The 15,042-nt window shown below is 41.8% G+C and overlaps 2 protein-coding genes across 2 annotated transcripts in view; both read right to left on the reverse strand.

The window, feature by feature from the left end:
• Positions 1–241: 241 nt before the first annotated feature.
• LOC118896396 overlaps positions 242–15,042 on the reverse strand; it is a 33,181-nt gene continuing 18,380 nt past the window's right edge. Inside the window, exons 2-3 of the mRNA XM_036854168.1 lie at positions 3,573–3,870; positions 242–620 (exon numbers count right to left, since the gene is read on the reverse strand). Coding sequence (XP_036710063.1) covers positions 242–620; positions 3,573–3,865 — 672 coding nt within the window. The 5' untranslated portion in view covers positions 3,866–3,870. The remainder of the gene's footprint in view (positions 621–3,572; positions 3,871–15,042) is intronic.
• Positions 10,587–15,040, reverse strand: ALG2 (ALG2 alpha-1,3/1,6-mannosyltransferase). The gene is made up of 2 exons (XM_036855560.1): positions 14,544–15,040; positions 10,587–12,100 (listed from the first exon to the last, which is right to left on the reverse strand). Exons 1-2 carry the CDS (start codon positions 14,889–14,891, stop codon positions 11,198–11,200), a joined length of 1,251 nt encoding a protein of 416 aa, XP_036711455.1. The 5' UTR covers positions 14,892–15,040; the 3' UTR covers positions 10,587–11,197.

A 15,042-nucleotide genomic window follows, 5' to 3' on the forward strand; every position in this document is an offset into this window, starting at 1 on the left:
TGTGTCTATATTAAGTTAAACATGAATTCATACTGATATCTCCAACCCAACCACATCACCACATTGATCATTCTAAGCCATCTCCTTTTGCTTACGTGAAAACTCCCACTCCAACAAGGAGACACCTGGCTCCACCATCTGCCATCCATACTGACTTGTTCAGTTCCAGTGGTTTCAGAATTGTTAACCCGCCCACCCATGGTAACAACTTTGTCAACTAGAGTGAAGTGCTTGTGTGCCTTTAGTTTTGTAGACTCCACTGATTTCCAGAGTTACCTAGGGTGGCACCTTTTTCTCCCACCCCTTTCAGTGAGGTTGTTTCATAAATCTGTACAAAATTCCCTTTTCTCCCTGGTAGGCAGATTTCAGTCCATGTAGAGTCAGCCTCAGACAGTCTCTGAGACCCTTTCTTTCTACTGACTTCCCTTCCTCTCTTCCACCCTTCTGCCCTCTTCTTGGACCCTGGTTTCATCCTGCTCCCCTTTACCTGGTGTGGGCCAAGAAATAAACATTTGGTTTCTATCTTGAAGGAACAAAGGTGTGTTCTTACAATTGGTGTTGATGCTCCACAGACCTCTGGGGGATGAGATCCTGGTCCCAGGTCCTCCAGAGGAGAGAAACTAGAAAACAAGAAAAACTTTCTCTAATGTTCATACACACTCCGATCGCATTACTTCAGTATGCTCTTATGCTAACGTAACTGCCATCCACAGACATGAGGATGGAAAGGAAGACAGGGGGCGAACAGGGTCAGAGGACACCATCCTGCCACATGGAAGACTGTGAGGACAGGCTGCGAGGCTGGGTGGGAATCAGCCATGCCAGAGCCATGCCACAGTTCTACACGATATAGATTTCCAAAATCAAATCATTCATGGAAACATTCGCCTTTAAACATTTTGTACTTCAAATGTCTCTATTAGGTTTATTTTTTAAAAGTCATCAGAGTATTGGAATACTCTGAAAAATCACTCACTCCTCCTTAAAAGGTGATCTAACTAACATTCTCATAGTTATAATAGTCCTTGTGGCTCTGCGGTAGTGGTGGTGGGGAGGTGTGGGAGGCTAAAGTGTGAAGTGACATCCTTATCAGTTCTGTCCCTGGGGATGAGAAGAGAGCCTGACAACTGATCACTTCTTGCCTTTGATAAACACCTTTCTTATTCTAATTACACCTTTCCCTAAAGTAACTTTTCCAGCTTCCCCCCTCACCCCACTCCTTACATCCCTGTATAAAAGAAGCCTATTCAGACAGCTTGTGAACAATGCTGCTTCAGGATGGTTTAATCGGGGGAAAGGAAACCTGTAGAGGGTCTTATCTGGGGTGAGCGTCTCAAGCAACTAAGATTATCTCCCTGTCACCTTGTGACCCATCTTCTTCATGACACCTTTTAATTTTGGTAGCAATTACGGTGTATATGGATAATGCCCATTAGCATATTCATGGTCATCTCTTCATATTTATTGTCTGCACAACTCATTAATCTTCATCTACTTTGTGTGCTTGACAGCTCAATCTATTTTGCAATCTCTGGGAAGCAGCCATAGCCCCCCCAAAGCTTTTGTTTTCCTGTAAATAAACTGTGTAGGGGACCAGAGGACAATGGTGCATCCCGTGGTGATTGACACCAGCCACGGCTACTAATCAGGATGGGACTTCACTGCCAGCTGAGTCGAGTGCATCATGGGGCCATTGTTCCAATGCTGCCAGGGCAAGAACACACACAGCCAGTCACCTTCACAAGATGGGCTGATTGTTCTTCAAGATTAGACCGAGTTGCCTTATTATCTGTCCCAGACAACAAGGCATCTCACCCAAACAGACGCATTTGCAGGAATGGCCGGTACACTGGCCAGATTTGAATTGCTAATGTATAATCTGCCCGGCACAGATGTGCAATGAATATTTGGATGTTGTTTTGCCCGTCAGTCTAGCAGGCTGAATTGATGAGGTGATGAGTATTCAATGATGGGTCCTGGACGTTGGCCAACAGCAGAGTTTGAGCACTCGCGCCGAAGATAATCAGATTACCCCCCAAAGTGCCTTTGCAGTAATTCAGTGGCAAATTCTGTTACAGAGGCTGTTTGGTGGAAAGTTCTTTTTTCCTTTTTGGTGCAATTAGATATTGTGTTATGCTTTTCAGACTTGGGACAGTTATAGAAGTTGCCTTTATTGTGTCCTCACTTGCCAACTGTTAGGGCTGTGAGTAATGTGGAACTGACTGCCTGGGTTTGAATTGGCCATTTTTGAGCGTATTTTCTTAAGCTCGTTTTGCCTCAGTTTTCTCATCTATTAAAATGGGTTGAAAAATTCTATCAGCCATATAGAGCTGCCATGAGGACCCAGTGAATTGATATCCATAGAATAAGTCCTAGAACATTGCCTGGCTCATAGTAAGTGTTCAACAAATATTAACTATAAACATATTATTGGTCACTTGCTTTCTCTTGAGATTACTGCGGTCCAATAGGTTGGATACACTGGAAATAAAATTAAACCACCTTTGTTATCTCAGGATGTCTCCTGGCCTTTACCATGCTACTCTGACTAGTACATTTACAATTGTATGGAACATTTCCCACACTTATTTGACCATGAAAGCCTTTTCTCTGGAGCATCTTTCACACCTTATTTTGCCTAGAACATACTACAGGAAAATCTACCTAGAAGATGATAACACAACAGTTGCAAAGGTTTGAAAGAAAAAGGTGATCCAGGAATTTTATATACGACCAAGCTATACATATGTGAAGGCAATGGGAATTAATTATGCAAATACATGTATTCTTTCTGAGAAAATGGTACTCAACGTGTGTCCATAGGAAGAGGATGATGGCTCTGAAGGACGAACTCAAGAACAGCAGGCAACAACTTGCAGGAAGCAGTGAGACCAGTTGATTGTATTGAAATAAGTCTAAACAACTGCAGCAAGTATCTTGTCAAAACTGACATCAAAAGATTAAAATATTTGAAATAAATTATTATACTGAAATCATGGGCTATTGGCATACATCAATGCAGATCAAAAGAATGAAGAAGGGGAAAGGAAAAGCAAGTGTCTTTTTAAGAAAAAGAAAAGGAAGGTAGAAAGGATACACTTCTGTTTAATAAAGGTATAATAAGAACAACCACAGTCATCTTTAACAAAGACTTTAAAAAAATCTAATAAATCATTAAAGGCCAATACTCTTAGATATGAGGGAAAAACCCCTTAAATCCAAGGTTTCTCTGCTTATTAGACAAACAAAAATAAAATGAAATATTCAAAAATTAAAATAGGAGTAAAATGTAATTATTCAAATGTGAACATAAAGAAAGTCAGGTCTGGCAACATTAATATCAAGCAATGCAGAGCTATACAAGTCAAAGAGTATGAAACTGTTAACTTCATTCCTTTATCTCCAGGCCCTTGCACAAGGAAGCTTGTAAATAGATATTAGCAAGATGTATTGCGGAAGTGGAAGTAATGGGCAAAATGTACATGGGAAGGGATGGCTTGCCTGCCAGGGCCCCTTGAGTGTAAGATCATTTTTTAACTAGAGAGGACACCTATTTTATCTTCCCAACTCACCTTCTGGGATCTGCTTCCTGCTCCTTCCTCTGTACACCCTGGACTCCTTTCTTCCAGCTATACGATTCCTGCTGCTGTGTGATCCTGGATCCTACCCACAGTTGATGGGAGCCAACCTGAGCCCGGCAAACCACAGTACCTTGCCTCCTGACTTGCTTCCTTACTTTCAGGGAAGGCACCTGAACCAAGAAGGTGATGTCTTCAATGATGTCTTTTTTAACGCTGAAAAAGGCTGGTTCCTCTTTGATGATGGAAAAGTAAGATGGAGGTTCTCGGCTGCTATTGGTGGTCATGTTTCCTACCACGAGAAAGAAACTAGTCTATAATGAAAGACAGTGACGTCATATATTTTAAAAAATAGTTTCCTAGTGGCATGTGAATTCCTGGTTCCATTTGAACCTCAGGCCTAGCTATATACCTGCACTTCCCCTGTTTCAGTTATGTAACTTTTCCTTGAATCATCTATCCCTGTAGCTTCCAAAAAATTTCCCTTTTCTGCATTAGCTACAATTGGGTTTCTGTCACTTGCAACCAAAAGATTTCTGGCTAATACAGTTACCTTCTTAAAGTTTTAAAATAGTGGTATGTCCTGACATATGATATTGTGTTAGTCTACTGAATTGAAGTGTTCAAGTCAGGTTTCCAGGTCCCACAATAAAAGGGAGCATATAATTTGGCTGAAAGCAAGCTGGACAACATGGTAATTTGGTTTGAAAATAAACATCATCAGTTAGTGACTTTTTTTTGAAAATTACTATTTTTTTTGGTGTATTGCTAGGCAGTTTTGCAACCTTTTCATATGTCTACTTTTCTCTGATTTTTTCCTTGTCTTTACTTTTTAAATTTGCTTTTTAAAATTTTAAATATTTACTTTTAGAATTTAAAGTCAATTATTTTTCTGCTAGGTTGCTTGTAGTAGCAAACAGTTGGAGCAATCATAATATATAATAATAAGGGATTAATTAGAACAGACGATACTTCCCAAATAGGGCAATAGTTGGTAACACAAATGTCTAAAAATACACTGTAAGAATATAAGTGACCAATAAGATTATCTTATGCTTTCTTTTATGTTTGAATTTTTTTACCTTATGAGAAAAATCAGCTTATGGCGTATCAGAAAATACAAGCAAACAAAAGAAAATTTTAATGCCTATGGATTAATCTCACACCCACCTGGGGACAACCAATGTTACCTGGGGACAACCAATGTTATCACCTTGGCGTATATTCAATTAGAAACTTTTATAATTATATATATATATATTCTCACATTTATTCATTTAGAAAACCTTTTCTATAAAAATGGGACTACATCACTTGTGCTTTTCTTAAAAAAAACTTAATGAGGTATAATTTACATGCAATAACATGCACTCATTTTAAGCATACATTTGATTAGTTCTGACAAATTTATACACCCTTATAACCACCACCATGATAAAGATATAGGACATTTCTATCATGTCAAAAAGTTCCTTTGTGCCCTTTCCTAGGCAATCTCTCTCTCACCCTGGGCCACAGGCAAACAGTGATCAGCTTTCTGTCACTATAGATTAGCTTTGCTTTTTCTTTCCTTAAGGTTTCACATCCATGGAATCATACAATATGAACTATTTTGTGTCTGACTTCTTTCACTCAGCATGTTTTTGAGATTCATCTACATCGTTGTGCTTATCAGCATTTCATTCCTTTTTATTGCTGAGAAGTATCCCGTCGTATGAATGTACCACAATTTGTTTATCCATTCACCTGTTGATGGACACTTAGATTTTCAGTTTTTGACTATTAATGGAAAAAGCTGCTATGAATATTTGAATAAGTCTTTGTTTAGATATATGTTTCCACTTATTTTAGGCAAAATATCTAGAAGTGGAATTGCTGGGTCGTGTGGTAAGTGTCACATTTAATTTTGTAAGAAACTGTCAAACTGTTTTTCAAAGAGTTTATTCCATTTTCGATTCCTATCAGCAACGTGTGAGAATTCCAGGTGCTCTACAGTCTCACCAACATTTTTACTGAGTCTTTCATTTTATGGGTGTGGACAGATATCTCACTGTGGTTTTAATTTGCATTTCCTTAATGACCAGTGATGTTGAACATCTTATCATGTGCTTATTGGCCATTTGTATAGCTTCTGTGAAATGGCCATTCAAATCTCTGCCCATTAAAAAATGTGGGTTGCTTGTTCTTTAACTATTGAGTTGTAAGACTTCTTTACATATCCTGGATGCAGATCTTTACCAGATATATTAAATATTTTCTCCCAGGCTGTGACTTTTTCTTTAATTTTTAAAAAAAAAATCACTGTTCTTTGAAGAGCAGTGTTTAATTTTGATGAAATCAACCTACCAATTTTCCCCTTTATGCTTTGTGCTTTTTGTGTCCTATCAAAGAAATCTTTGCCTACCCCCAAGGTTGTGGAGATTTTCTTCCATTTTCTTTTCTAACTTCTGCAGTCTAGCTTTTACGTTTAGGCCTATGATACACTTCAAGTTCATTTTTGTATATACTGTGACGCAAAGGTTGAGGTTCTTTTTTTTTTTTTCATACAGATATCCAATTGTTCTAGCACCATTTCTTGAAAAGACTATCTTTTCCCCATTCAATTACCTCGGCACCTTTGGCAAAAATCAACTGCCCACATAGGTGCAGATTTATTTTAGAACTCTATTCTGTTGGATTGATCTATTTGTGCATCCTTACTTCAGTACCACACTGTCCTGACTGCTGGGAAACCTGATATTGAGTTATGCAATCCACAAATTGAGAGGGGAATACTACTTGTTGGGGTTGCTTAAACATTCTGCCCATCTCCCCATGGTGTGAGTTTCCCTGGCGAAGGTAGACTTCCAATACTACTCTTACCGGGATCCCAACAGACAGGGGCAATTCATCCTGACCTGTGAAAGACGGCCTTCATCCCTAAGAAGCTCATGGCACTCTACAGTTTACACATCAGCTTCACATCCTCTGTCTCACTCATATACTGATTCAGTCCCCTCACTCACTCTCTTCACAACCACCCTATGGGGTGGGCTACTTAGACCTGATTATACCCATTTTATAGATAAGGAAAACTAGACTTTAGAATTATCACCATCAGGACACCTTCTCAATAGTTGTGGAACCCTGAAATTCTAGTTTAAGTAACACAGAAAAGCAAAGGCCGATCTGACTTCATCAACTTAGCAGTCTGCTCTAATTCTGCCTGTAAATTTCTTGGGTGAGTGGCAGGTCACAAAGGTAAGTCACACCTGTGCTACACCTGTGCCCCCCCCAAAACCCCAACACACACAGACACACACACATACATATACACACACATACATACACACAACCCCTGAGAGACTTCAGGCTATATTTGTCTCAAATGACATCAGTGGCTAGCCTAGTGATAGTGCTTCCTACAAGACAGTTCAGCATTTGCTTGTGGTCCTGTTTCTGGGTCACAAGACCAGTTAACCCTTACTGTGAGCCCCACGCAATCCCCAGTCCACTGGACAAGGACACAGTGCTGGCTCTAGCAGCCCCTGGGCTCGGAGGCAGCGTGGTAAAATCTCTCCCTATCTCCCCTGCCAAGGGTTGCTGTTTAATCAGAGGACAGTTGTCACTGAGAAAGCTCCCCACCCCTCAGCTAGCAGGCAGGAGAGCACTGGTGTCTGGGTGGTGGCACCCTCACAGGCTGCTGGGGACAGAGCTGCAGGGGACTGAGGTTAGGAATGAAGGAGTAAGAAGTTCAAAGGAAGTCGCAGGATATAAGGGGTTTTGGACAAAGTGGAGGTGGAGTGAGGGGCTTCAGAATGAAGTTAGAGGAGGGCAGCAATTGTCCCTCTGTGTGACCTCAGGCAGGTCCCTTTCTCTTTTTGGGCCTGTTTTCCCATCTGTGTAAGAGCAAATTAGGTTGCGTGATCTCTGGGGTCCTAGTCAGCTCTGAGTCTACTTGATTCCGGGAGTTGGAAATGCAAAGAAAAGAGGTCACAGGACAGTGAGTGATGTTGGCAGAGGTGGACAGACAAGGGCTGATGGTCATGAACAGGGATGGGGGAGTGTCCAGGTGCCTCATTTTCTTTATGGAAGGAGAAGACAGTAAACGTGAAACTGGCATACTGGCCTGTTAGAAGGTGGTGAGGCATTTACTGATGAGGCATCTGTAGTACAACTGAAAGAACTGTTGACTTGGTCCAGGGCTTCCTGGCTGTAAGCCTCAGTTTTTCAACAGTAAGCATGGCTACAATAATTGCCTGGAATGATGCTGTGAAGGGCAAATGATACAACCTGGAAAGGGCTTTGCCAACTCTAAAGGCTGTCCAAATAGGGCTTCAGTATCATTAGTCATTAGATCCTTTCCAAACAGGAAGCACCACAATACTGCTCCCCATCAGCTGAGTGAGTGGATGTCTTTTCTAAGTACATGCCTCCAGCCCCACCTCCATCTCGTGTATGTGTGTGTGTGTGTGTGTGTGTGTGTGTGTGTTAAGGGTAAGGGGTTGCATCCATGTGCACAGGTGAGCGAGCCGTCACAGGTAAACAGTGACCCCTTTGAAAGAGAGTGCATGAGAAAGAAGCTTCCATCTCCAGCTCACCCATCCTTGGATGGGGCTGGGGACGTGACAGTATTTTCTGGTGTGGATTTTTTCAAACACCCAACTCTTAAAACCTTTTGAGTTACATCAGCTTGCATTTCTGCTTTGTGCAAGGAAATGACCCTGATAACTCCACTAGTACTTTGAATGACCCAATGTCTGCTACAGTGAGGGCAGGTGGCATGGCCTCCAAGCAGCGATTCTCACGGGGTTGGGATAGGGCAATGGGGTGGATGTGGGACATCAGCACCTCTTTTAGGGTCAGAGCACTAATTTGAAGACAGAAAAGTGTCCTGTCCCCCAGCTTTGATTTGACTCAAAGAATGCTATATTTATGTTGAATTTCATAAATATTGAAGGACATGTGATATTTATGATTGTCAAAGGGGAGCTGGCTGAGAAATTCTGGAATGTGCCATCCTGGATGGATCAGGTAACTGTGGGTTGAATCCTGGTTCACTCCCTTTTCAATTGTGCCCTTGAGCAAGTCTTTCATCTCTCTGAGCTTCTTTGTGTATAAAATGAGGGACAATCATACCCACCTCACAAGACTGCTCTGAAGATGAAAAGGGAAAATGAATAACAAAGTCTTTCTAAACCTGAGGACCTGAACAGGTGTGCCTGCAGTCGGGTAGAGGACTTCTGACTGAATACACACACAAGGAGCTTGGTCAGGGTGGAGGCAGACTGAAGAACGGTAAAGTGGTTGGACGTTGGAATCAGAAAGTCTTGAGATGCTGCCCATCCCTCCAGGCTGTGTGACACAGGCAACTGCTTAACCACACTCATCTCAAAAGGGAAGAGTACCGACACCTCACAGAACTGTTAGGATTAAATGAGTTGTCTGATATGTGTCTCATGGCCCACAGTTAAGTGCCAGAAGAGTTACTACTGTTAAGGTCCTGGACAGTTCACTTCAGTCTTCCATGCTTCTATTTCCCCTAACTTCTCCTTAGTTCTGGAAGCTGTGAATACCTCCTATGGGCAAAGCTCCATCCTAGGTCCAAGATGCACCAGAGGCTGGAAGCTCAGGCAGGGCTTTGCATCCTTTCCAGATCTGTGGTCTTACTGTCACCTGCTGGGACTTCAGACAATGAAGGGAAGTTAAACTTAAGGCCCATGAACCCAGGTAGCCCATTTTGGAAAGATCTGCATAAAAATGGTCAAATAGGCAAAAGTTTTAGTGCTTGGAATGGGTAAGCATCAGTTATGGCTCAGCGCATGACTAAGTCTGTCTGTCCTAAACCCAGTGGTCAGAGCCATCGGGCCTTTCTGGAAAGGCTGCAGTTCCCTGGGAAATACATGCACCAAGCCACAAAAGATGGGATGACGTACTTTACTGGATGGCAAGCTTTCACAACGCCAAAGGAAAGAGAACTCAACTGAACTTTTCATTCCATAAAAGACTCAATAAACCTGACACTCTCATTTTAGAGAACTCCTTACTGGTACAGTCATTTCATTTCATTAAAATGCTCCTGTGAGAATCCAGTCTTTTCAAATGTAATGAAATGTTAATGAATACTAAGTCTGACAACATTAAATTTGGTAGTGATTTAAACATTAATAAAATAAAATAAAATAAAATAAAATAAAATAAAATAAAATACTCCTGGGGTATAGACCGACGTGATAAATCACAACCTGAAACTTCATGCTCTGAAGAACCCCAAAGAACAATATAGTAATGCAGCACCAAACCACACGGAACTTCGACAGTAATTTCTGATATCCCTAAATTGCAAAATAGCTAGTATTTATATACCCCATACTATGTGCCAACTACTATTTTAAGTACTTTACATATATTATGGTAATCCATCACAACCACCCTACGAGGAAAGTACAAGAGTAGTTACTCCACTTTACAGATGAAGAAGCTGAGGCCCAGAGATTAAGCAATTTGCCCAAAGTCACACAGGCTGTTAGGCTCTCAAGTCTGTGCTCTTAGAGTTGATTAATGTGGAACCTTTGGCTAGTGATTTTTGCTATTTCTGAAAATGAATTTAGCTTTAAGGATATGTGGGAAAGTGCTTTATGTTTATTTGTACTTAGACCAATAGGTAAATAATGAACTCTAAGACTGGTCAGTGCCACCAGAAGGTCAGAGAACGTGGAAGGGGAAGGTCACTTCCAGTTCAGGAGCTGGGTAGAGGGTCAAGGAAAGCTTCATAGCAGTGGCATGAGGCAGGCCTTGAGGGATAAAAAGCACTTGTGTCTTACACTTAGCAGGCGCTTACTTAATAAAACACAAATATTAATGAAGCCGATGACTCAGATAACACTAGGAGATAAACCCTAACCAAGATGCACACTGCACACGTGACAATAGCCATTCATTCCAATATCCAGTTAACTCTAGTTTCTGATTCAGGCTTGGCTGTCTATAGTCCTAACACCACCACAATAGATCACAGAGGCCAAAATCTAGTATTTTGTCTTTTCCTATGATAAACATCATTTATTGTCATGTCTGTGTGCAAAAACACAACAAATCATCTTTGTTAAAAAAAAAAAAAAACAAAGCATTATTGCTATGGATTCAGGCAAAGGTATGACTAACAAAAATTTCCTAACAGAGTTCAATGAACACTGAGGTGGACTGATTCTGGAAACTACAGTAAGTGTCTTCTCATTACACTATGAAGCCAAATTAATCAACTTTGATGATGACACACTTAAAGTGTTAAAACCAAACAAGGCACAATATAACTCAAAATTTATAAGTAGAGCAACAATCTAGAGAACATATAATTAAAACATTCTGCTGAATGTGAAATTGTACCATATTTACATCTTAATCAACACTGGTAAGACTCAGAATTATTACAGTCTAAAAGATACTATTTTTTTCTAAAAAAGCAGACTGGGAGATATGGGGTACAGGAAGGTGATTCAGATTCAAGGTTCAAGTATGTTAAAAAAAAAAATCTCTTCTGCCCTAGATACTAGGCTTTTTTTCTTTGGTTTCAAAACTGGGTCAACAATCTACAAATGTGGTGTTAATGAATACAGCATAAAGACCTGAAAAAAATCTGATTATACCAGCAGTTTGGTGACATATTGGTAAAGCTGTTCTGTAAATGCTTCAGGGGAAAACTTCTCTTTCACCCTGGCTCTTCCGGCCAGTCCCATTGTGGCCTTTAAGGAAGGGTCATGGATGAACCTTTCTATTGCTTCTGAGAAGTCAACTGGGTCAGGCTCACACAGAAACCCTGTGACGCTGTGGACAATGGACTCCAAGGGCCCGCCTGAATTAACAGCAATGACTGGGCACTGCATGTACATGGCCTCCAAGGGAACGATGCCAAAGTGCTCATTGCTTGGTGTGTAAAGCACACATGTGCAGCCGTGGAGGAGTGAGATTTTCTGTTTGTCCGAGCAAGACCGAAGGAAAGTCACATACTGGCCTAGGTCAGACTGCTGGACCATTTTCTTCAATTCCTGGTAGTGTTGTACATTCTCCAGGACTCTCTCATCATAACCACCTGCAATGATCAGATGAACTTTGTCCCAATCTTGGGATGACAATCTTCCACGCAGCTTTACTAGGGCTTCTAGTGCCAAAGTCAGATTTTTCTTCCTTTCATATCTGTTGATGGAGAGGAGTATGAATTTTTTCTCCTTGGGGACTATGTCATCAAGCTTTTCAAGAACAGCTGAATCAAAGCTGGTGATATTCAGAGATGGGTAGAGGACATCGGGGTCTATGTGAGACAGGGACTTGAACGTTTCCTTAAAAATGGCAGCTGTGAACCGGCTGTTGACCAAGATGCAGTCTGCCATGCCTGTGGTGTACTCCTCTACCCAGTCAATTGGGGCCCTGTATAGGCGTTTAATAAAAGAATCTCTCCTGGTGAGAAGCAGATCTGGGAAGTGACAGTAAAACAGGATTTTCTTACGCCGTCTGGCCAGCTTGAACACTGGGATACAGGCAGACACCTAGCCAAAGCAAAAATCAACAGCAGATGAAGTGACTGGTCGACTAAACTTCAACCAAATCAAAGAAACAGATACCTACCCTGCCTGCTAGTCTGTGGGCCCTTCATGGGCAATGTCTGGTTCTTCTTTGTGTGCCCCCAGACTCTCACCTGGTACAATGCCCGGTGTACAGAAGGCTGGTAGACAGTTTCTGGATATGTGCTAAATATTTAAAGCTGCAAGTCCAGTGGTTTCCTCTAGAACAGCACTGTCCAATGGAAATAAAAATCTACTAACTACACTAACAACTTTTTAAAGGTTAAATTAATTTTAATGTATTTTATCTAAAATACTATCACTTCAAAATGTAATTAATACTTAAAAAGTTAATGAGATCTTCTATTCTTTTTTTCTTTTTCACATTAAATCTTTAAAATCAGATGTGTATTTTACACTTACAGCACATCTCAGTTCAGACTAGCCACATTTCAAGTGCTCAATAGCCACCTATGGCTAGTGGCTACCACACTGGACAGAGCCACTCCAGGACCTTCCTCATCCTAAGGAAGTGAATGAATGAACTACAGTAGTTTAGAGTGTAGGCTCTGGAATCAAGATTGGCAGGGTTTGAATTTCAGCTCTGCTAGCTAGCTGTGTGACCATGACCAAGTTATATACCTCTCTCTCTGGGCCTCAGTTTCTTTTGTAAATTGGTGACAATTCCAGTTTAAAAAAAAACCCATATAGTTTTTGTCATTATTAAATGCACTGGTGCATGTAAAACGTGTAAGAATTTAGCACACACTATGTGTTCAGTATTTATTGAAATGTTAACCATAATCATTACTAGAGACTTTCCTGTTGGGTAATCTTTACAAGTCAATCTCTGGCTCACTTAATACCTGAAAAAGGTGAGCTTTAGGGATATTGAGTGATTTATCCAAAGCTACTTAGAAAGTAGCTGATATGGAACTTGAATCCAGGTCTCCCACTTCCAAGCTCGGTTTTTTCTCTAGCCACTGCAGTCTCAGTTGCCTCATACTTACTGACTAGCTTTACACATGCAGGATATTTGGTAAATGCCCACGTTTCTCAAAAAGAAATAGCTTGTACACAAGCAAGGATGATCAAAAGTAACTCAGAAGTAATAATTAAAGAATACAAATACAAACATGATGCCATTTCCACCTATTAGTTTAGCAAAGATTAAAATGCTGATATCATCCAATGTGCACAAAAGCATGGAGTAACAGGCTCTATCACTGTGGGAGAGTAGAATGACAGAACCTCTTTGGAAGGCAAATTTGGCAAAAGCTATTGACATTTAAGATGTACAACTCTTTGACCTACCAATTTTGACCTACCAATTTTATTTCTATGAATTTCAAAGGCCATGCTTGCAGAAGTACAAAAAAAAAAAAAGCATAAAGATGTTCATTACAACACTGATCTATTCACAAAAAACTGGTCACACTGATACTGTCCTTTAGCAGAGAATGTATAAATTACGGTACAGTCAAACAAAAGCAAATTTTCCAGCCACTATGAAGAATGAAGTGAATCTCTAATATTGATATGTAAGAATGTCCCAAGTAAAAATTTTTGGTGAAAAAGAGCAAGCTGTCCAATAGTAGGTGTGTCATAATCCTAATTATTACAAATAAGATGTGTCTATGAACAGACATCATATGCTGGTATAGCCACAATTTCTGAAAGCATACAGAAGAAACTGTTAACAAGTGGCTGTCTTTACGGAGTGGAATTAGAATGGGGCTTTTACATTCTAGCCTTTCTTATTATTTGAATTTTTAGTCCTGAGTAGGTGTTACTTTTTAAAATAAATATTTTTTGGGGAAAAAAAAAAACCACAGAGAGTCTAGAATAGCTAGAGCCCAGATCCAGGTGGACATTACCTACCAAGGTAAAGAGCCTGGATTTTTCTCCAGAGACTAATGGGGAGCCATGTTAAAGTTTTAATAGGGACATGACATGTTTAGCTTAGGGCTTTATTAAACACATGACACTGCTGAGGAACGGAGTGGCCTGACAGCAAATGCTACAGTGGGATGCATGTGGCTTGGAACTAGTGTCAAGAAGAATAGTGCAAAACAGGGAAGACATACAAAACATGACTGAAGGCTGACTTCTAATGCTTGCGTTTCTTAGAGCGAGCACCAAGGCCCATATGCTTCAGAATCTCCCGATGATCCAGTGAAAATGCAGATTTCGGGGCCCCACCTCAGGGGCCCAGGATGAAAACACCTGAGGGTGGGGTCAAGCAATCTGCCACTTTAACGGGTCCACACTAAAGTTTGAGAACCACAGTCTCACTCCCACTTTGATCTCTCCAGATAAGTTCCGATCTTTCCGAACCACAGACAGGGAGAGATCAGCAGAGGTCATGCGGCGCGCCCTCCGTAGTGAGAAAAAGAGGAGCGGCGAGGGCCGGTCGTGGCCACCTCACCTGGTCGCACACTACCACGTCGAACTCCTCGTCGCCAAGGAACAGCACGTACAGAGCCAGGAAGATCATGCGCACGTAGGCGCAGATCGCGGCGCCGCGGCCGCCCCAGCCCAGGCTGCGAGGCAGCCAGTCCCCGGCGCAGCGCACTGGCAGCTCGCGGCTCTCCGCGAAACAGTGGCCGGGGTCGTAGTGCGCCGTCCAGATCTTCACGCTACATCTGCGCGCCCGCAGCGCCAGCGCTGCGTCCACAACCAGCCGCTCGGCGCCGCCCACACCCAGGTCCGGGTGCAGAAACAGCACGGACGGTTTAGGACCCAGGTCCTCATCTTGGCCCTGCTCCTCCGCCATAGCCCGGGAGCCGTACCTTCACCTCGCACGCTTAAGCGCTTCCGCGCATGCTCCTTCCTCCAGCTTCCCAGCTGGCCCTAGACGGGGACCGACCACGCCCCGCGGCGCGTGCGTCGGTTAGGTCACGTCAGCGCGAATCTGTGGGTGCCTA

The sequence above is a fragment of the Balaenoptera musculus genome, chromosome 6 (genome assembly GCF_009873245.2).
Source record: "Balaenoptera musculus isolate JJ_BM4_2016_0621 chromosome 6, mBalMus1.pri.v3, whole genome shotgun sequence".
Lineage (NCBI taxonomy): Eukaryota > Metazoa > Chordata > Mammalia > Artiodactyla > Balaenopteridae > Balaenoptera > Balaenoptera musculus.